Source organism: Micropterus salmoides, unplaced genomic scaffold (assembly GCF_014851395.1).
Source record: "Micropterus salmoides isolate LMB-PRFRI ecotype aquatic unplaced genomic scaffold, ASM1485139v1 Ms_hic_scaffold_9, whole genome shotgun sequence".
Classification (NCBI taxonomy): domain Eukaryota; kingdom Metazoa; phylum Chordata; class Actinopteri; order Centrarchiformes; family Centrarchidae; genus Micropterus; species Micropterus salmoides.
This window is the reverse complement of record NW_024044681.1, coordinates 6,096,465-6,124,224: the sequence shown is the minus strand read 5'-3', so window position 1 is coordinate 6,124,224 and position 27,760 is coordinate 6,096,465. Positions and strand designations below refer to the sequence as shown.

The window sequence follows — 27,760 nt, the reverse complement described above, 5'->3', positions numbered from 1 at the left end:
GTTTATTTATTTATTTTGTATTTACGTGTTGGTTTACAGATAAAACCAAATCAGGCTTTATATAAAATCGGATAAATTCGGAATATTTGATGAAATATTCCTTTTTTATGCCGTGCAGCTGATTTGCATAGAGACACGACTCCACTCTCTGATTGGCCGAGCGCCCTGTCAATCTATGACGCAGCGTCCAATCACAGCGGGCGCAGACGCCATGTTGTGTCTCCGGGGGCCCGGGAACGACGTCCGGTAGTAAACAGTAGATGACGTTGGGAGACGGACCGCAGCTGCCATGAGCCGTCCGTCCTCAGCCGGAGCCGGAGCCGGAGCCGGGGGTGGAGGACTCGGGTCCGGGGCCGGGGGTGGAGGACTCGGGGCCGGAGCCGGGGGTGGAGGACTCGGGTCCGGGAAAGCAGGCGGAGGAAAGGGTTCGGGGGGCGCCGCTGCCGCCGCCGCCACCACCGCAGCAGCAGCAGCAGCGGCCGCCGCAGCAGCGGCAGCAGCGGCCGCCGGTGTGTGCTCTGTGGCCGCGTCCGGCTCCGCTGCCCCTTCCTCCGCTGCGTCCCTCATCTCGGTCGGCTTGCCCGGACAGTCCCCGGAGCTCACGGCGCTGTTCGAGTGTCCGGTATGCTTCGACTACGTCCTGCCGCCCATCCTGCAGTGCCAGGCGGGTCACCTGGTCTGCAACCCGTGCCGCCAGAAGCTGAGCTGCTGTCCGACCTGCCGAGGCCCGCTCACCCCGAGCATCCGGAACCTGGCCATGGAGAAGGTGGCCTCCACGCTGCCGTTCCCCTGCAAGGTAAACCACGCGCACACAGACACGCGCCTGGGCACGTGCCGACCCACTCACACCCAAGCTAACTGCTCACTTTGGTGCACTTTTCTCACAACTTCCTTTATTCCGCAACAACATGCTAGCTGGCGCCGGCAGGTGTGTGTGTGCACGTGTCTTGTGACGTCACAGGGACCCAAACAAACCTGTTGAGTTTGGCCCCTACGGGGTTTCAGCAAAGTGTCTCTCAGGAGCCTGAGGACACGTTTAGAAGTCACACACTTTTCATGTTGAGGAGCAGAAACTTTTATGTTTTTAAAATCGATAACTTGTTGAAAGATGCAGAGAGAGCTGTGAGTAAAGATCTGAAGCGGGGAAACATTTATATTTACATGTGGCAGAAACTTTACAAGCATCTATAAAGTAGAGATCTGCACTAGACTAACTTGTTATGTTACTATATTACTTCCACTGCCCCTTTTCACTGTCAGATATAGAATTATAGAGTTAAGTTATATTATTATATTCAGCTGTTTTGAGGCTGAGTCGTTTTTTTTTTCCATAATTCCCATAATCCCCAGCCTTGGAAAAATTTGGTCACATGGAACATTTGTTGCTGGCAAAAGTATTTTTTTGGCCTACAGGTGCAGATATAGCTCCTACAGCACGTCACTCCAATAAATCAAAGGATTGTTTGTCCTTGGAACAAATCTGTCAAATGAGTTAGAGGCTGATGTGCGGTTTGTTCCAAACACTGTGAATCAAGCGTAGAAGCAGCAGGTGCGCCGCCTGTCGAAACAGGGCTGAAATGCACCGAAGCCTCGCTTCACTGCGGTCACGTGACATTGACGTTTTGAACCACGCTTTGAAGCAGTGTTTAGAAACATCTGCGCTTCGGGATCTCGACACAGCGTCGACACATCAGTAGCAAGCGTCCCATCCCTACTTCACACAGAGTTGATCAGGTTGTTGACTGCGGCCTGTGGAGTGTTGGTCCACTCCTCTTCAATGGCTGTGTGAAGTTGCAGTCAGGTCGAGACCCCGATGAGGACGACGAGCGTGCAGATGAGCTTCTCTGAGACGGTTCCTGACAGTTTGTGCAGAAATTCTTTGGTCTCAGACGATCTTGGAGGTGAAGATGCTGGATGTGGAGGTCCTGGGCTGGTGTGGTTACACGTGGTCTGCGGTTGTGAGGCCGGTTGGATGTACTGCCAAATTCTCTGAAACGCCTTTGGAGACGGCTTATGGCAGAGAAATGAACATTCAATTCACTGCCAACTGCACGCTTCCTCAAAATCTGTGACTTTCGTGGTATTGTGCTGTGCGATGGAACTGCACATTTTGGAGTGGCCTTTTAATGTGGCCAGCCTAAGGCCTTTTAATGTGGCCAGCCTAAGGCCTTTTAATGTGGCCAGCCTATGGCCTTTTATTGTGGCCAGCCTATGGCCTTTTATTGTGGCCAGCCTAAGGCCTTTTATTGTGGCCAGCCTATGGCCTTTTAATGTGGCCAGCCTTAGGCCTTTTATTGTGGCCAGCCTAAGGCCTTTTATTGTGGCCAGCCTAAGGCCTTTTATTGTGGCCAGCCTAAGGCACACCTGTGCAATCCCCATGCTGTCTGGTCAGCATCTTGATATGCCACACCTGTGAGGTGGATGGATTATCTCGGCAAAGGAGAAGTGCTCACTAACACAGATTTTGACAGATTTGTGAACATTATTTGAGAGAAACGGGCCTTTTGTGTACATAGAGAAAGTCTTAGATCTTTGAGTTCAGCTCATGATGAATGGGGGCAAAAAAGTGTTGCCTTTTTTTCACGTCCGTCCCAGAACCGTCCTGAAAAACTATTTGAAGCGTCCTGAAGTTGATGTAAAGTGTCCCAAAATCAAAATGTTGTTTCTTTACTTTGTTGTTATCCTCTATAGATGTTAAATTGATCAGATAAATAATATTTATTTTGCTTGATTCAAACAAAACTGAAAAGTTGTCTGTTGGGGCACTGTTCTACCTCGATGATAAGTTATTTAATTTTAATTCAGTTATAAACTCCTGGACTTTGTTTCAGCAGCTTTTGTGCTCATGTTCAAAACTTTCTGCACTAGAATCTCTCCTACATAGTTTAGTTCTCTTATGTGTCCTGAAGAAAATCGTAATATTATGAGACTAACATCATTATTTAATGAGAATTCTTAATGTTTTTTTTAAAAGTCTTCCTGACCTATACTCTGCTGACTGTACTGGATGAGACCAGCGCTCTGCACTTAATCAGAGGTACAAACCGAAACCAACACTGCCAATCAGGCGGAAATCTCTGCACAAATCCACATATTAACTTCTGCAGCTCAGAGAAAGTGCAGCTCACAGTCCCAAACAGAGCCAGATTGTGCTTCAGGTTTTAGTTTTTATAATGCAAAACTCTACCAGCGAGTCTGATGGTCACAGCGTGCACGGGAGGGGGGGGGGGGGGTTACTTTACAATCACGCCATATGCCAAGTTGAGATGATTCTCGTTGGCGTTATCAGAATATAGATTTGATTTTTACTGCGTGAGTAGATTGATGTGTGGCGTGATTGAGAGGTCAGATAGCGGTTGTGACTGAGAAGACAGATGACTGTAGTAACAGCGCGAGAAGACGGCCTCCGTTGCAGTCGGTCGGTTCAGTTTGTCGTTTGCTAAGTGATCGTATTAAATAAACACACATCCCTTTCGTCCTGGAGGCGTCCTACAGAATATTTTCTGAATATTCTGTATTGTCCCCAGGCTGACAGGACGCTGTTGGTCTCGAGCTCTGAGCCAAACACTGGATGCCAGTAAGACTTTGGACTTTATGTCCCCAGAGGGAAAGTATTTTTTTATACATCACCAATTTACAGTCAACATTTTCCTCCTCCACGTGTCATTTTCCCAACAAATGTACACCCTAAACAGCAGCAGCAGCAGACAGGTGAAAGGTGAAAGCAGGGCTCCTGGTGTCCTCATCGCGACACCTTGTTCACGATGGCCTTACAATTTAGTTGTCAGGCTGGGCAGACCTGTTATCTTTGGTTTACCAGGTTCATTTGATCGGAAACGGGTGGAACGGTAGAGCAGGATGGTTTGAACATTACCGTCTTTTTTTGTTTTTATCTGATATCTCTGGTGGACGTGGGGATGTCAGGTCACATGACCCGCCTCATGTAGGTGGACGTGTGAGCACAGATATGTGGGAGAGTCTCTGAATGTGCTAGAGGTGTAACGGTACACAAAAATCCCGGTTCGGTACGTACCTCAGTTTTGAAGTCACTGTTCGGTTTATTTTCCGTACAGTAAGGGGCAAAAAATGCAAACATTAAATTGCTGCTGGTTTATTATAAACTTTTGTAAACAACCAAATTAGTTTACAATTTTTTAAACAAACTTCCAAATTACACATAATAAATAAATAAATAATATAAATAAAAAAGAATAAGAAATAAAATACTAACAAGTTCTCCACTAAATAAAATATTTTCAAAACAATATCACATCTAGCTAATAAAATATATAATATGGATTACACTTCAGCATTCTTCTTATTCTTTTATTCCGTCTGAGCATCATCAATCCCGGCTTGAAGGCCTGCTCAGATTTAAAAAACACTTTTCTAAAGTCTGTGCATTTGCACTGTGCTCGTTTTTCGATTTTTCTCCCTTGTTGCAGTGACGTTCTCCTTCGTGAGTTAGCAAGTTTGACGTGTTGCCAGAAACAAACCCGATCACTAGTGAGAAAAGTCGGCCCGCTGCTTTCGTCTTATCGACTTGTCCGTTGTTGTATTTCACTAGGAAACCGAAGTGTTCCCAAACAGAAGACCTGAACAATAAGGGAGGCTCTTAAAGCTCTGGCTTCTCTGCACTGGCCGAGATGCTTAAGTCACTAGTTAGCGAGAGGCGGGGCTAAAGCGGCTGCTTGTGTCGTACGTGTTACGTCCAAGTGGAAACTGCACATGTGCACCGAATGCAAAGTCCTATACCGAAACAGTCCGGAAGAAGATATGTACCGTTAGACCCCTAGAACATGCAGAAAGTTTTGACCATGAGCAGAAAATCTGCTGAAACACAGGAGCTATTAAAGTCCAGGAGTTTCTAACTGAGTTAAAATGAATTTAGTTCTCATTGAGGTGAAAAGGAGCCACGTGCACATTTAAAGAGGTTATTTTCCCAAACAAAGACACAAAGAGGAGGGAAGACTGAATCAGGACTCAGCAGATATTAAACGAGTTGATCTACAGGAGAAACTGATCTGAGAGCTGCCCTTATATTCTGCTGTAGTTAGGCTATAAAACTTTATTTTTGTGTGTCTCGATCTCGTGATCTCGAATCTCCACTCGTGGGTTAAGTGTCTCGTCACACCCCTAGTACAGAGATAGGAACAACCTGGTTAAACATCATATTGTAAATAACAGGATGAACTAACACGCGTGGCTGTAATGGTTCAGCTGTCCACATACTTTTGGCCACGTAGTGTCTCTGTCATCACAGCCTGGTAGACAAATATCCCAAGTTCACGTTTCGGCATTTGTGCTTAAAAAAATCCAATCAATAGCTGTTGCTGATTAATGAGTAACGTTCCAGCTCTTCTGAGGTGTGAAGCCGGTCCAGGCGTGTAGCGTTCTTCACTTCTGACAGCGTGGTGACTTTACAGGAAATGCTTTAGTTGTCTTTATGGGAACATTGGTGATCACTTCAGCCCAACCCATCGGGGATTTCTGATATTTAAATCTTATTTTCAGAAACCCAGTACTTAAACGCAGTTTAAAAATAAACTTGACATGTACAAACAGGACGTTGAACAGCTGATTGTGTCAGCTGATTGCAGAGCGCCCTCTGGTGGACAAACCGTGCAACGACAACACTCATAACATGATTGAAGTACAGATTCATTGATTATTTGTCCACTATTAAGTTAATCGCCAACAATTTTGATAATTGATTAATCGGTTTGAGTAAATTTTTCTTAATTTTTTTAGAAAAGAAAGTAAAAATACTCTGATTCCAGCTTCTTTAATCTGAATATTTTCTGGTATCTTTGCTCCTCTCTGACAGCAAGATATTCATCTTTTGGGAAACACTGACATTTTTCACAGTTTTCTAACATTGTACAGATCAAAGAGCTTAATCCATCAAACAAGTAAATAATCCGCAATGAAAAGAATTGTCAGTTGAAGGATCCGTCTCTCAGTTTCTTTCTTTAATTGTCATTTATCGGCTGTTATAAACACGATACAGCAATTATCTGCAATTAGCTTGCATCTGCTGCTGATATCGGCACGCTGAAGCTGCTCTTCTTCATTTCCATTTCAAACCCTGAGAATCTCATCTGTATTCAGAGTTCAGCGCCTGCCTGCAGCTGCTGGCAGCCGGGCCTCTGCTGCACTGCTCTGTGTGCGGCTGATACAGATATTTAAGAGTTTTTAACATGCTAGTAGATATTCAGAGCACAGATCCTCCAAATCTTGCTAATTTAAGGCTTCATTTTGAGACCCGGAGGTTCCCGCTTGCTGTAGACAGACCCTCATGTTACATATGGGGGATATAAGAGCTTGTTAGCTGAACATACGCAGCAGTCTTTAGGTAATGCAGAGCGTTTCCTGTCTTAATTGGTTCCCAGAGGAGAGATCCACACGTTACAGCCGACACTCTCAGAAAAATAACAAAATAATAAAAAATATATACATTTAAAGTCAAAGCATTTCCTGGTGTCCCGTTCTCAGATGTGAGGAGTTAATGCAGCTCTTTGTCATATGATCTGAAACTGAATCCTCAGTAGGCTGAGTTCAGTATTGTTTCTTATTGTCCTTTGTTGTTTTGTCTAAGTGACTGATGGAGAAACAGCGCTGCAACGTAAAAGCTTTTTAAAGAGTAATATCCTTTTTGTCACTAAATCGCTCTCCTCAGTCACCAGACTCCATTTTATTATTTATTTTTTGTTACTTTAACGCTTGAGGCTACCTGCTTTAAAGGATGAATGCCAGTTTTGGGTTGTGAATGATGATTGAAAACCGTTTTTATTATTCTATCACCACTGTTTTAATCAAATCACTTGAATATGTGTCTATTTTTCATTTCACATCCATTTGCTCTTAGAGTTTGTGTCTGACAACATCATGGAAATGATCCCTACACACAGAGAAACCTTTTCTTAAAGAATAAGATCCTTTTTGTCACCATATCGCCAGACTCCATTGATAAATATAGTAATTCTGCCTCTCTTGTTTACCAGGGTTAGTTTGTGTTGTCATGTGACTTTCTTGGTTTTTTGACCCTCTAAAAACACACAACAACAAATTCACACGGTATCACAAACAAAAATAACACCAACAAACTTAAGTGGCCGAGGCAGCGGCAGACCGGCAACTCCTGCGTTCTATGCCTGTCAACATTAGGGAAAGGATCCCTGCAGAGAGACCAAGATCCCTTTTGTTTAACCAGAAACCGTCGATCGCAGGTTTAAGGCACTTCTGCACTGGCTTCACGTTTCAGACTGAAACACACACACATTATTTTACATACTGCAGAGTGTGCAGAGAGATCAGTGTGTCCTTCTGTGTGTGTGTGTGTGTTTCTTGCAGGGTGTGTGTCTGTCGACAGATGCGAGGAGGAGGAGGAGGAGGAGGAGCGATACTCCCCCTTTTATTCTTCCTCTCTGCTTTCTTTCTCCCCGCCCCCACTGTGTGTGTGTGTGTGTGTGTGTGTGTGTGTGTGCGTGCTGCAGCGTCTCAGTGACGGTGCTGTGCGGTCGGTTGGAGGCAGGAAGGTTTTTCTGCCGCTCAGAGAGGAGGAGAGAGAGGTCGAGAGACATTTACTGAGAGCATAGAGAGAGAGTGTGTGTCGCTGTTATTCACCGCCGCTCGGTCAGACGGACAAACGCCACACAGCTGAGTGTGTGTGTGTGTGTCGTCGGTCTGTTTGTGTGTTCTTTCACCACAGAAGAAGAAGAAAGCCGCTGTTGTTGTTGTTGTTGTTTTTCTTCTGCTGCTGCAGCAGGAGAGGGAGAGCGGGCGAGCGAGCTTCAGCTGCATTACTGCTGCCTCTGTTTAGGTACGTGTGTGTGTGTGTGTGTGTGTGTGTGTGTGTGTGTGTGTCACTGCAGCTGATTGATTATCTATTAGCTCTTGTGTTTGATTATCTGTGAAGTCATTATCAAGTGTGAGTCTGTTAATGTTGGACAAACTGCAGCCAGCTGATGTTTGATAAACAGACGATCATCGTTAATATTCATTAGTAATTGATGGATCTTTTCAGATTAGATTAATTGATGAATCGGCTCATTGTGTACAGGCCTGCAATAAGGCTGTAGCTTCTTTTATTCATTATTATGGCGGGATATTTACCTGATTAACTGATTAAAATAGTTTTGTCTGTTTACACAGAGCGAAACAGAGAAAGGCAGCTTATAGATAAATTAATTGATAACCAAGATTGCTGCTGGTTACTTTTTTAAGTTCATCAAATGTGAGATTAATCACCTTGTAGAGTTCATGTTCAGCAGTTTTTTTTCTTTTTTAGACATTAAACATTTGAGAACTTTGGATTCTTTTGTATAGTTTGTATTGTAAGTATAAGTTTGGTGACATTTGATATTTTACTCCTTGAAAAGACCAAAACAACTAAACTAAAGAGCTTGTTTTTGCCGCTGACAGGCTCAGATTGTTACTACAAGTGTCTGACAACATTATGGAAAGGATCCCTACGGAGAGAGAGCTTTGTTTAAAGAGCAAGATCCTTTTGGTTTAACCAGAAAGTCAATCTCGTCAAAGCCACCAGACTCCATTGACAAAAACAATAATTTTCTGGATAAGTTTCTGGTGAAACAAAAAGGATCTTACTCTTTAAACAAAGCTCTCTCTCTGTAGGGATCCTTCCCATCATGTTATCAGATTACGTTGCAGCCCTGTTTCACTTTTACAAACTGACCTGAGTGGAGGATTGTTTAGATAAAGTCATTATGTATTTAGACCAGCCTTGGATTATTTATTTAAATGCATTTTGAATTAAAGCAGCGATGTGTTCATGTTGTTATGGCGTATTTAGATCACAGGAATACCAAAGTGTGGACTCTCTGGCTGCTGTAGTTTTTAATCTCTCTGCTATATGATCTCCACGAGGCTCTGCAGTCTGTCTGAACAGCTGCTGGCCGTCTGTTTGTGTCCTCCGGCCTGTCTGGTTATGTACGGTGAACAGAGAGGGACAAATACCCTCAGACATCCACATTTAAAAGTCTGAAACTAACCGACGTGTAGCTCTGCCGCTAAACAGGTTACAATAATCATTTAGACCAGTGTCGTTGCTTTACTAACTTTCATGAAAGTATATTATCGTTTAAAGTTAGTGTTGTTGGAGTCCACTTCATTCAATCAACCTTTAATACAGACCACAGCAGCGGCTCTGTTTTGCATTCGATTAGGGATGCACCGAATGTTCAGCGACCGAGATTAATCGGCCGAAAATAGCAAAAAAATTACTTTCTGTGTTCGGCCTAATGAATCAAAAGACCGATTAAATTTTACTGAAGAATCATGCTGCCATGTCTGCAGTGTGGAAGAATTTTAAAGTGTCCGCTCCATCTGTGGCAGACTTCTTAGAAAAGAACCGCTTTTAGTGTTTCTGTCACTCATCTGTGAGAAGGAGATGGAGCTAGCCGCACCTACATTTGGAGTGCACACGTATTCCAGCCTTTACGGTAAGTGAAGTGGCCCAGAGCGAGCTGACAGGCAGGTTAGAGACTTTATCCTGTCAGTTTGTCTTTTTAGTATGAAGAGAGGCTGTGAAGTCTTCATGTTACGCCGTACGAGAACCACATTCAACATTCTTTATCAAACCGGGTCGGACTGGATGGACTTAGCGCAAGGAGGAAACACATGTGACAACGTCCGGTTTTCAAAATAAGGTGTCTATAGGCGGGTTTCTGTGCAACATAATCACCGAGATGCGCGCGCAACCAGGGGTCAGAAAGCAGCGCCCTGTCCTCGCGGCACATGTTGGGCAAAAGTTACTTTTTACTTATTACTCATTTAAAAAGTATTATTACTTTATTACTTTACTTGTTACTGGGTATTAAAAGCAAATAGTCACGTTACTCGTTGCTTTATAATTAACTTTCAACCACCGCACCCAGTCCTTAAAAGTGACGGGAAACCTGTTCAGCAGCGCATTTCAGAAATGAATCCACTTTACTGGAACAATAATGAACCTGAGGAGGCAACAAGCAGCCGAAGTGAAAACACTGCAGCCTGTCAGACCAGAGGATGCTGGATCATATAGGCTATTTAAAAATAATAAAAAACAAAGCAGGTCCCTCTCGACTTTTTAACTAATCACGTTTTCATAACAGCAGCAATGAGTGTGATTTTTTACAGTACATAACATTTCTTAACGCCACTGTTTGAGATAAAAAAAAATCAAGCAAGCGGTCACGCATGTTCTATTAATATGCAAAATGAAACACAAACAAACAGATCCATCTCTGAAATGGCAGTTTATTATTTGTATAGCACATTTCAACAACAAGGTAACTCAAAGTGCTTTATATTAAAGATATAAGCAACAAAGGGCTAGGGTTATAAAAAAGGGTATAAAAAAGTTTTAAAAGTTAATTAGAAAATAAAAACAGGCAGGTCTCCCTTTGCTTATTTTACTCCTTTGATTCCCCATCTCCCACTCTATCTATCTCCCACACTATCTATCTCCCACTCTATCCATCTCCCACTCTATCTATCCATCTCCCACTCTATCTATCTCCCACACTATCTATCTCCCACACTATCTATCTCCCACTCTATCTATCTCCCACTCTATCTATCTCCCACTCTATCTATCTATCTCCCACTCTATCTATCTATCTCCCACTCTATCTATCTATCTCCCACTCTATCTATCTATCTCCCACTCTCTATCTATCTCCCACTCTCTATCTCCCACTCTATCTATCTCCCACTCTATCTATCTATCTCCCACTCTATCCCCCCTTTTTTTTACACTTAACTCTAACCCTTCCTTGACTATAAATCCAGATTGTCCACGCTACAAACTCTGGTAAAAGCGGTTGACAGTGGGACCCTGTCAGCAAGTTACTTAGGGACTCCAACAACACTAACGCTTAAGTCAACAAGAATTTAAAAACAATGCGTAATCTACGTTGATTACAGCGGTTGACTACAGTCTTCTGAGAGGCTACCGAAGCGCTTTTGCCCCCTGGCTGCGCGTCCAGCAGTGTTTGTACACAAGAAACCCGTCTATTCAGGATGGAAATAAGATTAATTGGATTATATTCCCAGAAGGTATAAAACATATTACATGTGTCCATTAAAGGTAAATGGACTCATGTAATTTACTTTACCAGACCCTCTCGGGCCCCGGACCCCCTCACCATAGTCTCTCCACATCCTGTGGGAAACACTGAGGAAAAAGCACATTTTGACTGTTTAATTTATGCAGCGGTAAAAAAAATAAAGAAATGGAAAAAGGAAAATCAGGAAAATTTTTCGTTATATTAGGTTTCGGACAAAAATTTTTAATTCCGGTGCATCCCTACATTCGATAGCTGCTCTCCTTCTTGTTCCCGGACTGTAAAAACTTGAAAGTAATCAAAGTGTGTGTGTGTGTGTGTGTGTGTGTGTGTGTGTGTGTGTCAGCAGTGTGTGTGTGTGTGTTCGATGCTGTGTCCGGCCTCCTGCCTGCCCCTCCTCAGGGAGCTGGCTCAGTGGCGCTGCCTGCTGGGCTGGCACCGCCACCACCACGGAGTCGGTTCAGCTAGCGCCACAGGGCTAACCGCTAACGCAGGACAGCAGCAGCAGCAGCAGCAGCAGCAGGGGTTGGAGGTCAGGGGCCGAGCCGGTCGCCCTGTCGGCCGCACCAAACCGCTGCCGGGCAGCCAGGTGAGCCTCCTGAGAGAAATCATCGGGACGTTTGTTTTGTTCTCACACAGCAACACTGCGGCCTGTAGGGGGCGCTAGCGACAGAAGACTGACCTTTTTTTTTCATTATTGATCTTAAACAAACCGAATGTAAAGAAAAAACCCTGAGCTGCTCTGAATCAAAGCATGATCTCACCACACGCTCTCAGTCGGGGCTTTCAGCCTGATTGGTATTGATCGAGGTTTGTGTTTTTCTTGCTGAGCTCAGGATCAGGTTAGTTTCTCCTGCTGGTTAAAGGTGTTGGGGATTTGTCAGCTGCTGAAAGCTGCAGCTGTTCGCCCTCTGGTTAAAGATAAATATTAATATGAGAGGATATAGTGGAGCCGTTAATGTGATTGTGTTCTTAACGTGCTTTTTTTTTGGATTATTGGATCAGAAAGACGGAGTGAATCACTGGATATTAGAATGCAGGGAGGTTTGAAGGTGAAGCTACTGAATCAAACTACTACGTTAAACAGGAAGATGGACGAGCCGGCCGGGCTGACATATTGACGGATGTGATCTGGATCAGCATCAGTTAGAGGAATGTCAGAGATGTGTGAGGTCTTAAATGCCTCTGGATCACTGTTCTGTAAAACAACGTGAAGTTTGTGTTTGTGGCAAAAACAGAAATTCAGTATTTGTCAGGCTTTACAAACTAATGTAATGATTTATGTTTATTTTTATGAACTGATTGATGGTTTAAACGGCTCAACACATCTTTGTAGTTCTCCGCTTGTGAGGACGCACTGATATCATGCTGAACTTACAGCTGGGAGAATTGTCTTTACATCCTGACAGCAACCTATACATCAAATGCTCGGACAGAAAATCCGGGATCTGGCGCTGTGGTAGGACTGGCCTTTCTACCTCAGTGTGCATGACCATGTGTTTTGGGGAGTGGTTAGGTGGGAACTTTTTTGCGGCTATATCTGTGTTTCTCGCTGGATTTTCCAGCGTTGCCGTCTGCAGCTTTAATTTTACCAACACGTTCACGTAGACGAGCAGCTGTGATGAAAGTGGAGATATTCAATATTAACAGAACTAAACATGGCGACACTCAAGGAGGTTTCTAATCTGTTAATGTTGAGATTACAGTGACGAAGAGCCCTATTAGTCTCTCTACAGAACTTCATTTGGTGAACGTTAACACGGTGTTAACGGCGTGGACTACGTGCTGTTTTAAGCATTAATACTCGCGTTACTTTACTTTTTCTTCTTTGTAGGGTTATTGAAAGTGAGCAGAACATGTTGGAGTTGGAGTTGGAGTTACTTTGAGTGAAATTACTAAAACGCAAAAACGAGAGAAGACGTCGGAGGAGATGTTGTGTACGACCCGTGAACCTGTTGAGGCAGAAGAAGAAAGACGAAGCTACCAAGCCGACCAATCACAGTCCTTGTGGTCTGTGTCACTGCGACGTGTAGCTACATCTTTGGGTCGGCGCGCGTCGCGCTACAGCGTAGATCTGAAGCATAAATTAGCTTTTAGTTTAAGTGAATGCTCCACTATGTTCACCAGCTGCTCTCTAAAGACCAGTTTAAACTTCTGCATCAACTCTACACATTTACATTTTACATTTACTCATTTAGCTGACGCTTTTATCCAACTGCTATCTGTGAGAGGTCGCACGCACCTAGGGGTCGAGGCTCAATCTAGGGCTGAAACGATTCATCGATTAAATCAGTTGATAAAACCGCGCAGCTCTTCTAGTTATCGGACCGAATGGATCAAATTCTGTTTTGATGCTCCAAAAAAATGTATCCGCCATTTTACAGCCGCTTGTTTGGACGCTTGTAAAATTGGCCTCAAAGGACGGAGCGCTTCCTTTGGACTAAGAGGTAATGCGATGCTACCAAGCCGACCAATCACAGTTCTTGCTGTCTGCGTCGACACAACGCGTGGTTACATTTTTGGGGAGGTGTGCGTCAGGCTACAGCGTTGATTCGAAACTGGCTTTTAGCTGTGTCTGTCTGCTGTTTGCAACTTCGACCTGACTGTAACTCTAACTTGAGAACCGGGACAGATGTCCTCACTGTCGAGGTCTTAAATTGGTTCTCACAAAGATAGAAGTCCTGATGGGAGCCCTGCACAGGTTTACTTCCCTAAATCCCTTAAAAATTCATTAATGCAGCTGGATAAGAGGATTCATATCGCCTCTGTGTGTGTGTGTGTGTGTTTATTTGGGACAAGTCTAAATCCTCTGACATGTTGTCTGATCATCAGTCTGAGGTGGAAGTGTTTCCACTAACAGCCACATGAATGTCACGTCATAAAGCAGCCGTCAGTTTTTAACTCTCTCGTTGTTGTCGTCTCTTAAAACAGCAGAAAACCGGCAGCAGTCTGGTCTAAGTGAATCCAGCAATGTCTTCCAGCCTGCTGCCCTTTTCAGGAAGCTGCAGCTGATGAATATTTAATCAGACGAGCAGTGAACCTCCTGCTGTGTCACCTTCCTCTACTTTCATCACATGATTATTCTGATCTTTATTCCAGATGATAATAATAGATCAAGCTGTGCCATACTGTCAGCCTAAACACACGAGCTTTTTCTTGTGAGGGTATGTTAGTCTGGTTCCAGGTGATTCAAATAGTTATGATATTATTATGTTTGTGGTTTCATGTCCTTGCAGATTTGCATTGTTGTTGTTTTCTCTCCCGTTGACAGATTCTGGGTTGGTGTCTTTGTAAATAAGACGTGTCGCCAGCCCTGAGTAAACAAAACCAGGAAAAGACGACGGAATTACATGGTCATGAATAAATGGCAGCATCCGTCATCCTCCCTCTGCCTGTTCCTGTTTCCTCCTGTAGAAACAAACTTCAGTCAAGCCAGTTGTCATGCTGTTCATTATTTCTGACATATTTCTGACAGCTTATTACGACCCGTATTTACATTTTTTGTTAGGCCGCGACCTCTAGTGGCAGAAGAAGTCAGGTGACGTCGTATAAAGAGCGACAAAGTCTGGCTAAAAAGGTGGTGGGGTGGATGCGTCAAATAAACTCAGGACTTTCACTCGGGAGGCCGAGGTTTGACCAAGTAGTGTTGGTGCCCACCAAACCTGACCAAGTAGTGTTGGTGCCTAACCCTGACCAAGTAGTGTTGGTGCCTAACCCTGACCAAGTAGTGTTGGTGCCTAATCCTGACCAAGTAGTGTTGGTGCCTAATCCTGACCAAGTGGTGGGTGTTGGTGCCTAATCCTGACCAAGTAGTGTTGGTGCCTAACCCTGACCAAGTGGTGGGTGTTGGTGCCTAATCCTGACCAAGTAGTGGGTGTTGGTGCCTAATCCTGACCAAGTAGTGGGTGTTGGTGCCTAATCCTGACCAAGTAGTGGGTGTTGGTGCCTAATCCTGACCAAGTAGTGTTGGTGTCCAAACCCTGACCAAGTAGTGTTGGTGTCCAAACCCTGACCAAGTAGTGTTGGTGTCTAACCCTGACCAAGTAGTGTTGGTGTCCACACCCTGACCAAGTAGTGTTGGTGTCCACACCCTGACCAAGTAGTGTTGGTGCCACACCCTGACCAAGTAGTGTTGGTGCCACACCCTGACCAAGTAGTGTTGGTGCCAAACCCTGACCAAGTAGTGTTGGTGCCCAAACCTGACCAAGTGGTGGGTGTTGGTGCCCAAACCTGACCAAGTAGTGGGTGTTGGTGCCTAATCCTGACCAAGTAGTGTTGGTGCCTAATCCTGACCAAGTAGTGGGTGTTGGTGCCTAAACCTGACCAAGTAGTGTTGGTGCCTAAACCTGACCAAGTAGTGTTGGTGCCCAATCCTGACCAAGTAGTGTTGGTGCCTAATCCTGACCAAGTAGTGTTGGTGCCTAATCCTGACCAAGTAGTGTTGGTGCCTAATCCTGACCAAGTGGTGGGTGTTGGTGTCCAAACCTGACCAAGTGGTGGGTGTTGGTGTCCAAACCTGACCAAGTAGTGTTGGTGTCTAAACCTGACCAAGTGGTGGGTGTTGGTGTCTAAACCTGACCAAGTGGTGGGTGTTGGTGCCCAAACCCGACCAAGTAGTGTTGGTGTCTAAACCTGACCAAGTAGTGTTGGTGTCTAAACCTGACCAAGTAGTGTTGGTGCCTAAACCTGACCAAGTAGTGTTGGTGCCTAAACCTGACCAAGTAGTGTTGGTGCCCAAACCTGACCAAGTAGTGTTTGTGCCTAATCCTGACCAAGTGGTGGGTGTTGGTGCCCAAACCTGACCAAGTAGTGTTGGTGCCCAAACCTGACCAAGTAGTGTTGGTGCCCAAACCTGACCAAGTAGTGTTGGTGCCCAAACCTGACCAAGTAGTGTTGGTGCCCAAACCTGACCAAGTAGTGTTGGTGTCTAAACCTGACCAAGTAGTGTTGGTGTCTAAACCTGACCAAGTAGTGTTGGTGCCCAAACCTGACCAAGTAGTGTTGGTGCCCAAACCTGACCAAGTAGTGTTGGTGCCCAAACCTGACCAAGTAGTGTTGGTGCCTAAACCTGACCAAGTGGTGGGTGTTTGTGCCTAATCCTGACCAAGTGGTGGGTGTTGGTGCCTAATCCTGACCAAGTAGTGTTGGTGCCTAATCCTGACCAAAGTACCACAGTTTCATGTTTACCACATGATAAACGTCATGTGACTTAAGGTCCGCCTGGCGCTGGACTGGTTCTTGCCAACGCTTGTCCATGTCGTTTTAGGACACTTGACGATCCAACAGTTTTGTTGTTTAGTTGTGAGGACGTGTTGGAGAGGTGTCTGTCCGCAGAGAATGATTAGATGATGATTAGCAGATAGATAAATTAATCATCAACTATTTAGATCATTCAAGAGATTTATCTCAATCAAAAATTGTTTTTCACTTGCTTTACTACAGTAAATTGGTTATTTGGGGTTTTGAGACGTCACCTCAAACTTTAGGAAACTGTAACAGCCTTTTTTCACGTAGCAATTTTTCAGAAGTGAGACTGATTTCCTCTCATGGTCTTGTCTCTCTCTCTCCTCATGTTTATGTATGCTCTCTCTGCCATGTTCAAACAGCATCACTAACACCGCCGCCTGCCTCCCTAGAGTACCGCTGTCTCCCTGAGCTCCTCGTCGCCTTGCCGTTTTCATACCTCATTTACCGTTCTCGATTACCCCACCACCACCACCACCACTGCTATAGGCTGCTGCTTTATCTATAGCCGCTGTGTTGTTTCAAGATGAAAGAGAGGGGGGGAGGCAGGAGGAAGAATCTCGGCGTCTGAGAAAATGTGAGGAGAAAGCTGCAGCCATTACTCTGTATTTATATCACAGCTTCCTCTGGATCATCTACAAACAGTAAATGAATACGCAGGAAGCAGGTCGTTGTCGGGAGAAGACACTGGAGACGGGCAGAATATATCAGTTTGCATACAGAGATTTATTTTGAAAATATTAAGCTCATTTTAAGAGCTGCAATGATAAATCCATTATTTGTAAATGTGTTTTTCTGTTTTCTTTGCTCCTCCACTGTCTTTGTGTTGTGGACTAAACAAGACATTTGAGGACGTCTTTGGTTCTACGGTTCTTTGAAATTGAGTAACAGTTCCAACCTGGAACCGGTCCTTGATACCCAACCCTTCTGATATATCATTTATAGAAAAACTAATATTTGTGTTCTCACAAAGAAAATGAAAATTAGAAACCGGCTGTAAAGATCTGATCTCACAGATGGTTTAAGGGCCTTTTGTCAAACACAGGAGCAGCTGAACATCATCCTCATTAATGACGTGGCCTCCGTCGGCCTCCAAGTCACTGAAACTTCTTTTTAGAGAGTAAGACATGAAGTTTTACAGACAAGTAGTCCTGTTGTCGCATATTGTTGTCGTGTCCCTGTGGGTGATGAGGTCTGCCTGTCCAGACCTTCATGTTCCCCTCACATTTTGTGAGACTGTGGTGGGTGGACATCAACCCTCTAGGGGGGTCCGGGTCCATGCAGCCCCGGAAGAAAGATTTGTACAATTTAAAATTAAGTGCATTGATTTGGTGCACTTTAAAAGCAAAATAAAGAGGCTAGATCTATGAAGAACTCATAGACTCTTGTTAACAATTTTGTGTTAATGTTTTTCCAGCAACCCTAAATCAAAGAATAATTTGTAAGTAATTTCCCAAACATTTTATTTTACTTTTAACGGACACATGTAACATGTTTCATACTTCCTGTGAATAGAATCCAGTTAATCTTATTTCCATACTGTATAAGTTGTGTTACCGCCTTTTTTGAAAACTGGACTTTGTGCATCCTCACACTACATTCACCAAGTCCGGTGCGATTTGATAGATCATATTGCAAGTTGTGCTCGTAGTGAAGATTTAAAAGCCTCTCTTCAGGTCAGACTCTCACACTGTAACACTTGGTGAGAGAAAATGACGTCAGCTCGCTCTGCTTTATGGTAAACTGCATTTACCATAAAGGCTCTAATACATGTGCACTCCAAATTTAGCGGCTAGCAAGATCACATTCTCACAAACGAGAAACAGTGGAAACACTAAACGCTGTTCAAACCCTTAACGTTACTGTAGTTGCCTCAAAAGAAAAGTGGTTGTCTCAAGTCGGATGCCGAAGTGTGTGAGCGCACGAGTTTACAGCAGCGGGGAGCAGCGGCGGAAATACAGCGTTCGAAGTCTTGAATGTTAAAATTTCGGTTAATTTTGAAGCTATGGCGGAACAAATGATGCTGATGCTGCGTTACAGGCAACTCTGAACTTCCTGCACCTCCAACTAGAAAAAGGACCAGAAAAACGCCACTTGATGGCGGAGTTCCTACTTGTGAACTCCGATTTAAAATATTTCCTCCGACTTCACAAGTAGCAGCTGAATGACGTCACACAACAATGGCAGACATATACACATCGTAAAGGATAAACCATAAACTAAAAGACGACATAAAGTATATTTGCATGTATTTAAATTTAAATAATACTATCATGTAGTAAAACCTGTTCTGCATGTAAATTGATGTAGAAATATGCTGCCAGTGTTATACAGGCACATCAGGGGCACTGCTGAGGGTGCAGATGTGTGCATCAGCATCGGTCAGCCATGGTTTTAGTTCATTTTTGGAACGCCCAGCTGTACTCTGAGTTTACTGCTAATAAGCTAATGTTAGCATGCTAACACGCTAACTTAAGATGGTGAATATTGTAGCAGCACAACATCATGACGTTAGCATTGTTAAGGCCCATTTATAATCCTGCGTAGGGTCTACGTGCGTACCTATGCATTTATACTTGTGCGTCGGTGTCTCCGTCATTCTGCAATTACACCTGCAAACGCTAGTCAGCAGCAGCGCTGCAGCGTCCACTGTGGTGACTTCTGCCGGCTGAGCAGGCTAACTTCCGGTTTAGCGCTTCGCTAACGTGAATGGGGGTAAAATTGTAAACATGCGGTTGGTGAAGCCTTTTAAAATGTTACCGACCGAATGGATCATTCTGATAGCGATACGAGTCATTTCGCTCGGGTTGCGAAGGTCAAACATATCGATCACTGTGTTACAGCCACCGTTTTGGCCACTAGTAAATGTTACTACAAAGCGTGGGGTACTTCCGGTTGGCTCGGAGGCATTGCGAGGCTACCCAGCTGACCAATCACAGAGCTTACGGTCCGCATCGACTCGACGTGTAGTTACATTTTGGAGGAGGTGCACATCAGGCGACGGCGTAGCCCCGTAACCTACGCCGTCGATCAGAAGTATACTGTGAGCATGTTAACGTGATGACGTCCAGCTCAAAGCCGATTACAGTCCCACAGAGCTTTTTATTTCTGTATGTATTAATGATTTTACTGATCCCAAATAAAGGCTTGTTGGAGGTGCTGGAGTCTCTTCTGCTGCGTTATGGTGCACATTTACGGATGTTTGACGGTTGATAACACACATACTCTGTTAATTGCTTGTGTCTTTATAATAAACTGTGGTTTGGTTGATGTAAAATGTGCCAGTCTTTGGTTTATCCAATGAACACGTCCTCTCAGCTCAGCCCGTCTCTCTCTCTCTCTGTCCTCCCTGCAGTACTCGTCGGCCGGCTGCCTGCTGACTCTTCACCACAGCGAGAAGCCCGATCACGAGGAGGTGTGCGAGTTCAGGCCATACACCTGTCCGTGTCCCGGAGCTACCTGCAAGTGGCACGGCTCGCTGGAGGCCGTCATGCCGCACCTGATGCACGCGCACAAGTCCATCACCACGCTGCAGGTCAGCTGCAGAGCTTTACCTTTACATCCCCGCGCTGCAGAGCTTTACCTTTACATCCCCACGCTGCAGAGCTTTACCTTTACATCCCCGCGCTGCAGGTCAGCTGCAGAGCTTTACCTTTACATCCCCGCGCTGCAGGTCAGCTGCAGAGCTTTACCTTTACATGCCCACGCTGCAGGTCAGCGGCAGAGCTTTACCTTTACATGCCCACGCTGCAGGTCAGCGGCAGAGCTTTACCTTTACATGCCCACGCTGCAGGTCAGCTGCAGAGCTTTACCTTTACATGCCCGCGCTGCAGGTCAGCGGCAGAGCTTTACCTTTACATCCCCACGCTGCAGGTCAGCGGCAGAGCTTTACCTTTACATGCCCACGCTGCAGGTCAGCGGCAGAGCTTTACCTTTACATGCCCACGCTGCAGGTCAGCTGCAGAGCTTTACCTTTACATGCCCACGCTGCAGGTCAGCTGCAGAGCTTTACCTTTACATCCCCACGCTGCAGGTCAGCTGCAGAGCTTTACCTTTACATCCCCACGCTGCAGAGCTTTACCTTTACATGCCCACGCTGCAGGTCAGCTGCAGAGCTTTACCTTTACATGCCCACGCTGCAGGTCAGCGGCAGAGCTTTACCTTTACATGCCCACGCTGCAGGTCAGCTGCAGAGCTTTACCTTTACATCCCCACGCTGCAGAGCTTTACCTTTACATCCCCACGCTGCAGAGCTTTACCTTTACATGCCCACGCTGCAGGTCAGCGGCAGAGCTTTACCTTTACATGCCCACGCTGCAGGTCAGCTGCAGAGCTTTACCTTTACATGCCCACGCTGCAGGTCAGCTGCAGAGCTTTACCTTTACATCCCCACGCTGCAGGTCAGCGGCAGAGCTTTACCTTTACATGCCCACGCTGCAGGTCAGCGGCAGAGCTTTACCTTTACATCCCCACGCTGCAGAGCTTTACCTTTACATGCCCACGCTGCAGGTCAGCTGCAGAGCTTTACCTTTACATGCCCACGCTGCAGGTCAGCGGCAGAGCTTTACCTTTACATGCCCACGCTGCAGGTCAGCGGCAGAGCTTTACCTTTACATGCCCACGCTGCAGAGCTTTACCTTTACATCCCCACGCTGCAGAGCTTTACCTTTACATGCCCACGCTGCAGGTCAGCGGCAGAGCTTTACCTTTACATGCCCACGCTGCAGGTCAGCTGCAGAGCTTTACCTTTACATGCCCACGCTGCAGGTCAGCTGCAGAGCTTTACCTTTACATGCCCACGCTGCAGGTCAGCGGCAGAGCTTTACCTTTACATGCCCACGCTGCAGGTCAGCTGCAGAGCTTTACCTTTACATGCCCACGCTGCAGGTCAGCGGCAGAGCTTTACCTTTACATCCCCACGCTGCAGAGCTTTACCTTTACATGCCCACGCTGCAGGTCAGCGGCAGAGCTTTACCTTTACATGCCCACGCTGCAGGTCAGCTGCAGAGCTTTACCTTTACATCCCCACGCTGCAGAGCTTTACCTTTACATCCCCACGCTGCAGAGCTTTACCTTTACATCCCCACGCTGCAGGTCAGCGGCAGAGCTTTACCTTTACATGCCCACGCTGCAGGTCAGCGGCAGAGCTTTACCTTTACATCCCCGCGCTGCAGGTCAGCGGCAGAGCTTTACCTTTACATGCCCACGCTGCAGGTCAGCTGCAGAGCTTTACCTTTACATGCCCACGCTGCAGGTCAGCTGCAGAGCTTTACCTTTACATCCCCACGCTGCAGGTCAGCGGCAGAGCTTTACCTTTACATGCCCACGCTGCAGGTCAGCGGCAGAGCTTTACCTTTACATCCCCACGCTGCAGAGCTTTACCTTTACATCCCCACGCTGCAGGTCAGCGGCAGAGCTTTACCTTTACATGCCCACGCTGCAGGTCAGCGGCAGAGCTTTACCTTTACATGCCCACGCTGCAGGTCAGCTGCAGAGCTTTACCTTTACATGCCCACGCTGCAGGTCAGCCGCAGAGCTTTACCTTTACATGCCCACGCTGCAGGTCAGCCGCAGAGCTTTACCTTTACATGCCCACGCTGCAGGTCAGCGGCAGAGCTTTACCTTTACATGCCCACGCTGCAGGTCAGCTGCAGAGCTTTACCTTTACATCCCCACGCTGCAGAGCTTTACCTTTACATGCCCACGCTGCAGAGCTTTACCTTTACATGCCCACGCTGCAGGTCAGCTGCAGAGCTTTACCTTTACATCCCCACGCTGCAGAGCTTTACCTTTACATGCCCACGCTGCAGGTCAGCGGCAGAGCTTTACCTTTACATCCCCGCGCTGCAGGTCAGCTGCAGAGCTTTACCTTTACATGCCCACGCTGCAGGTCAGCTGCAGAGCTTTACCTTTACATCCCCACGCTGCAGAGCTTTACCTTTACATGCCCACGCTGCAGGTCAGCGGCAGAGCTTTACCTTTACATCCCCACGCTGCAGGTCAGCTGCAGAGCTTTACCTTTACATCCCCACGCTGCAGGTCAGCGGCAGAGCTTTACCTTTACATGCCCACGCTGCAGGTCAGCGGCAGAGCTTTACCTTTACATGCCCACGCTGCAGGTCAGCGGCAGAGCTTTACCTTTACATGCCCACGCTGCAGGTCAGCGGCAGAGCTTTACCTTTACATGCCCACGCCGCAGAGCTTTACCTTTACATGCCCACGCTGCAGGTCAGCTGCAGAGCTTTACCTTTACATCCCCGCGCTGCAGGTCAGCTGCAGAGCTTTACCTTTACATGCCCACGCTGCAGGTCAGCTGCAGAGCTTTACCTTTACATCCCCACGCTGCAGGTCAGCTGCAGAGCTTTACCTTTACATCCCCACGCTGCAGAGCTTTACCTTTACATGCCCACGCTGCAGGTCAGCGGCAGAGCTTTACCTTTACATCCCCGCGCTGCAGGTCAGCGGCAGAGCTTTACCTTTACATGCCCACGCTGCAGGTCAGCGGCAGAGCTTTACCTTTACATGCCCACGCTGCAGGTCAGCGGCAGAGCTTTACCTTTACATGCCCACGCTGCAGGTCAGCTGCAGAGCTTTACCTTTACATGCCCATGCTGCAGGTCAGCGGCAGAGCTTTACCTTTACATCCCCACGCTGCAGAGCTTTACCTTTACATCCCCACGCTGCAGAGCTTTACCTTTACATCCCCACGCTGCAGGTCAGCTGCAGAGCTTTACCTTTACATCCCCACGCTGCAGGTCAGCTGCAGAGCTTTACCTTTACATGCCCACGCTGCAGGTCAGCGGCAGAGCTTTACCTTTACATCCCCACGCTGCAGAGCTTTACCTTTACATGCCCACGCTGCAGGTCAGCGGCAGAGCTTTACCTTTACATCCCCGCGCTGCAGGTCAGCTGCAGAGCTTTACCTTTACATGCCCACGCTGCAGGTCAGCGGCAGAGCTTTACCTTTACATCCCCGCGCTGCAGGTCAGCGGCAGAGCTTTACCTTTACATCCCCGCGCTGCAGGTCAGCTGCAGAGCTTTACCTTTACATGCCCACGCTGCAGGTCAGCTGCAGAGCTTTACCTTTACATCCCCACGCTGCAGAGCTTTACCTTTACATGCCCACGCTGCAGGTCAGCTGCAGAGCTTTACCTTTACATCCCCACGCTGCAGGTCAGCGGCAGAGCTTTACCTTTACATGCCCACGCTGCAGGTCAGCGGCAGAGCTTTACCTTTACATCCCCACGCTGCAGGTCAGCGGCAGAGCTTTACCTTTACATGCCCACGCTGCAGGTCAGCGGCAGAGCTTTACCTTTACATGCCCACGCTGCAGGTCAGCGGCTGCAGGTCATGGTGAACGTGGAGAACACATTAATCACCGGGAAGCCAAATGTTGTAACACAGAAAAGGAGAGTTGAGCGTTTGTTTTTGAGAGGTAGTAATGTCTGTCTCTCCGCAGGGAGAGGACATCGTCTTCCTGGCGACGGACATCAACTTGCCGGGCGCCGTTGACTGGGTGATGATGCAGTCGTGTTTCAGCCACCACTTCATGCTGGTCCTGGAGAAGCAGGAGAAGTACGAAGGCCACCAGCAGTTCTTCGCCGTCGTGCTGCTCATCGGCACCCGCAAGCAGGCCGAGAACTTCGCCTACCGCCTGGAGCTCAACGGCAACCGGCGCCGGCTCACCTGGGAGGCCACGCCGCGCTCCATCCACGACGGGGTGGCGGCCGCCATCATGAACAGCGATTGCCTGGTGTTTGACACCTCCATCGCGCATCTGTTCGCCGACAACGGCAACCTGGGGATCAACGTCACCATCTCCATGTGCTGAGCGGGGGAGCGGCGTTAACGGCAGTCACACAGAGGACGCCACAACGGAGACACAACACAGGATCAGTGTGGGAGGCGTTGAGCTCACCTTCTGACTCGTGTTGAGCGTTTACAGGGACGTCCTGTGGTGGTGCAACATTTGAAGCTGCTGAGAGACAACTTCTCAAATAATCGCCACGGAAAGGCGAGCGCCGCCCTGAGTAATGTCTGTTTGGGGCACCGGAGGAAAAGAGGAAGAGGAGAGCATCAGGCAGATCGGGCCTGCTGCTTCAGCCGCCGCCTGTCCACGGCGGGACATCTGGACGCCGGGTTTTATTCTTTTCCGCAACACGAGCCTCCGTCGGCCTCATCAGACTCCCTGTCGGCCCGACTTGTTCTCAATATTCTGATCTTTGCAGGGAAACGTTGGTGTTCGTCAGCTGACCTGTAACTGGGTTAGAGGAGGCAGCAGACACACTTTCAATCCTGTAAAATGTTCTTCTCTGTGTGAATCCATTCTTAAAGAAACTAATCTGAGGGGCTGCTGGCAGTTACAGTGAAGCAGAATAATGTGAACTCGCATCCTCATCTACTTAGTGCTTTAATGAGCCGGGCTGAGCGGGAGGTTGCTGGTTCAAATCCCCGCCGCGGTCTGTAGGACGGGGACTGACCGCGCTCTTCGGCAGACTCGTCTCACATTTTTGGAGGTCGGCGTTCGACCTTCGCTGAGCTGTTAATCCTTGATTCTTCTTTAATCTCAGATAAAAGCAGCGAAATGGAGGAGTAATCCGCCTGTTCAGCCGCCAGCGCCTTACTTTTCTACCGCCAACCTCTTCTTCCTGTTCAGGCTCATCCTGCCCGGGGAGCTCCAGCTGGGACGCTTCACCACAGAGACACAAAGGACGGACATTTTAAAAGAAGAAGGACATTCCTCGTCTCTAAACCTTTGTAGCGCCTGACCAGGAAGAAACCGACTTCACTGCATACCTCTGACCACAGACACGTCTGTAAGTGAACCGCTAACCCCTCAGACCTCGGCGGTGTTTCCTCCTCCGTCACCCCCGATGGAGACGACGTGAAGTTTAACGACAGTAAATCGGATAAATTTCAAAGACTCATCTGCCTCCGCAGCCTGCACTGTAACAGAAGCTAGTTGTGCGTTCACACTGCAGGAAGCTCTCGCCAAATGTTCGTCGGCCTCTTGCTTGGTCTCTCTCTTCTTAGCTTCCTCTTCAGTCTCTTCACCTCTGCTGTTAGCTAACGTTACGTCCGGTTGTGTTGCCCGCTCGCTCGCTCGCTCGGCGGCGGCCGCAGCAGCATGATGTTGCTTGAAACTTGTAGTGGCGAGTTAGCCAACAAAGCTAATCAGCAACAGACGCAGGAGCACTTAATGTTACAGATGTCAGAATCCTTCGAAGTAGCTCACAATGCACACAGTATAAGCTTTGCTGCAAGATAATATTACTACATAATGTTGCTTTAAAGAGTAACTTTGGTTTTTAACCTGAGCGAGCGAGCGCGCTACAGTGAAACAGGGCTGCAACGTAATCCTTCTGTCAAAAAGTTTATTTTTGCTGCTTTTATTGTTATTACAAGTTTTTAACATTATGGGAAGGATCCCTACAGAGAGAGACAATTATATAAAGATCCTTTTTGTTTAAACAAACAGTTTCTATATCGCTTTTGTCAAAGCCGCCAGACTCCATTAAAACAAAAAGTAATTTTATCTCACTGCCTCGATTAGTGTTTGTGTTATTGTGTTACTTTGGTGTTTGTAACCCTTTAAAACACCAAAATAACAACTAACCGACTGAGGCAGAGGTCGACCAGCAGCCCCTGTGTTCTGAGGTAGAACTTCTGTTTTTGTGAAGGGAATCTGGCCAGAGTTTGACAGCAAGACAGAAAGGATCCCTACAGAGAGAGAGACCTTTTCTTAAAGAGCAAGTTCCTTTTTGTTGAACCAGAAACAGTCACTATGTTTGACCTTATTATTCACTTAGATGCAGAAACACAGGAAAGGGTCCAGATTGAAACAAAGGTTCCCTTTAGATCAGATTGGCTGCAGTGTGAACGCACACCGCTATTTTCACTGAATAATAAACAGAGGAAACGCAGCTCTATGATAATCACACTTCCACTTTACAACCCGCCGACTTTCTACGAAATGTTTTAGAATATATGTAAATGAAGAAATAATGATGTATATTTTCTAGAAACAAAGACATGATTTTGTTTGATCGTTTCGCTGTTTTCGGGTGTTTCTGGCATTTGTTGTTAATTCTGTTGCTGCATTGTCTCACCTCAACATCTGTACTGATACACCAGAAGGACGGAGAAGGAAACCAGGGACTCGCATCATAAACTACTGCTCACATTTTCCAAAACGTGAAGAGAGGTGAAGCTGGAGGTGCGTTCAAGTCCTGCACGGACATGAAACACTCCTGGTTGACCATCAAAAGCGCCTACATTAGTGCAAAAGAAGAACTCGTTGTTTGATTTAAACTCAAAAGGTAAAACAAGCCTGTGGGCATTAAAAAAAACTGAAGCTAGGACTCCCATGGTGCATTTCACTAACAAACGTCCAATCACGGAGCTTCACATTCGTTTAAATCCGCCTCTGACGGTGAGCTGAAGCTAAAAACAACACCTGTCATTTATTTAGTAACTAATACCTTCACAGCAAGAGCAGCTGAGGCTCATGGGTATTGTAGTATTTAAAGTAATCCACAAAACAACTTGACACAAATTATTAAATCTGATGATCAGAACAATATTATATAATTAATTATGTTATACGTGGTTAACACTTTTTTACAAGTCTGTTATTTCTGGATAATTTCCACTCATTTAGTTTGTCTACGGGAAAGAAAACAAGTTAACATGTACATTTCCAGGAATTAATGAATATTTACTTGAGTTTTGACTTTTAAGGAAATTTGTATTTAGCACCAAATCCCAGCGTTCTTTACAGCAAACGTATTTTTAATTATTATTCAGAAAATAAAGACCTCTAAAATACCAGTGTTACAAAAACATTGTTTAGCTTTAAGAAGATTTTCCTCATTAATATGTGAAGGTAGGGCAGAGCGATGATTACCAGGATAAATGTTAAATCATTATTTCTTTCAGATTAAAAGCATGATTTTTGCTCCCGAGTGAAAGTTGAAGAAACCAGATGGTTAATTCAGAACAAACACTTGATGCCAAACGGTGGATCACTTCACAATCTGAGGCAGAACATTCAGAACTATTCTCGTAAAATCTTTTTTTCGTCAACAAAATAAACATCTTAATAGAAAAAATAAGTGCTGATTCATTTGTGATTCAAATAAATTAAACATTCTTTAAAACATGTTTTATTGTTAAGAATAAATATATGGTGAAAGTTAGTTTTATTGGCCAGCTCTATGTGAAGGTGATCAGCTCGGTTAGCATCTGACGAGCGACTGGTGTCGTCACAGTTTTCATCGTTGATCTGTGTTCTGCTCAGTTCTGTGATGATTATATAATAAATTGGTGCAGTTTTCTATATTTGTGTTTTCTTGTTTTCTGTGTTCAAGGTTTTCCAAAGCTTCAGGATGGTTTATATCAACTACAAAGATTATTATCATTCAGTTAATCTATAAGATGATTCACTT

The 27,760-nt window shown here is 46.0% G+C and overlaps 1 protein-coding gene across 2 annotated transcripts; it reads left to right on the top strand.

Moving 5' to 3' along the window:
• On the top strand, nucleotides 1-27,653 carry siah2l (seven in absentia homolog 2 (Drosophila)-like). Of its 2 annotated transcripts, XM_038708867.1 has the most exons (4): nucleotides 1-796; nucleotides 11,416-11,658; nucleotides 19,669-19,848; nucleotides 23,773-27,653. In XM_038708867.1, the coding sequence occupies exons 1-4, from the start codon at nucleotides 290-292 to the stop codon at nucleotides 24,142-24,144; spliced, it is 1,302 nt and encodes a 433-aa protein (XP_038564795.1). In that variant the 5' UTR covers nucleotides 1-289; the 3' UTR covers nucleotides 24,145-27,653. The 2 variants fall into 2 exon arrangements, with proteins under 2 accessions (XP_038564795.1, XP_038564796.1); XM_038708868.1 differs by lacking the exon at nucleotides 11,416-11,658 and having other exon boundaries at nucleotides 10-796.
• Nucleotides 27,654-27,760: the final 107 nt, after the last annotated feature.

Coding starts and splice junctions, on each gene's coding strand:
- siah2l (XM_038708867.1), top strand. CDS start 290: ATGAGCCGTCCGTCCTCAGCCGGAGCCGGAGCCGGAGCCGGGGGTGGA. Junction 797..11,415: donor CGCTGCCGTTCCCCTGCAAG/GTAAACCACGCG, acceptor TGTGTGTGTCAG/CAGTGTGTGTGTGTGTGTTC. Junction 11,659..19,668: donor AACCGCTGCCGGGCAGCCAG/GTGAGCCTCCTG, acceptor TCCTCCCTGCAG/TACTCGTCGGCCGGCTGCCT.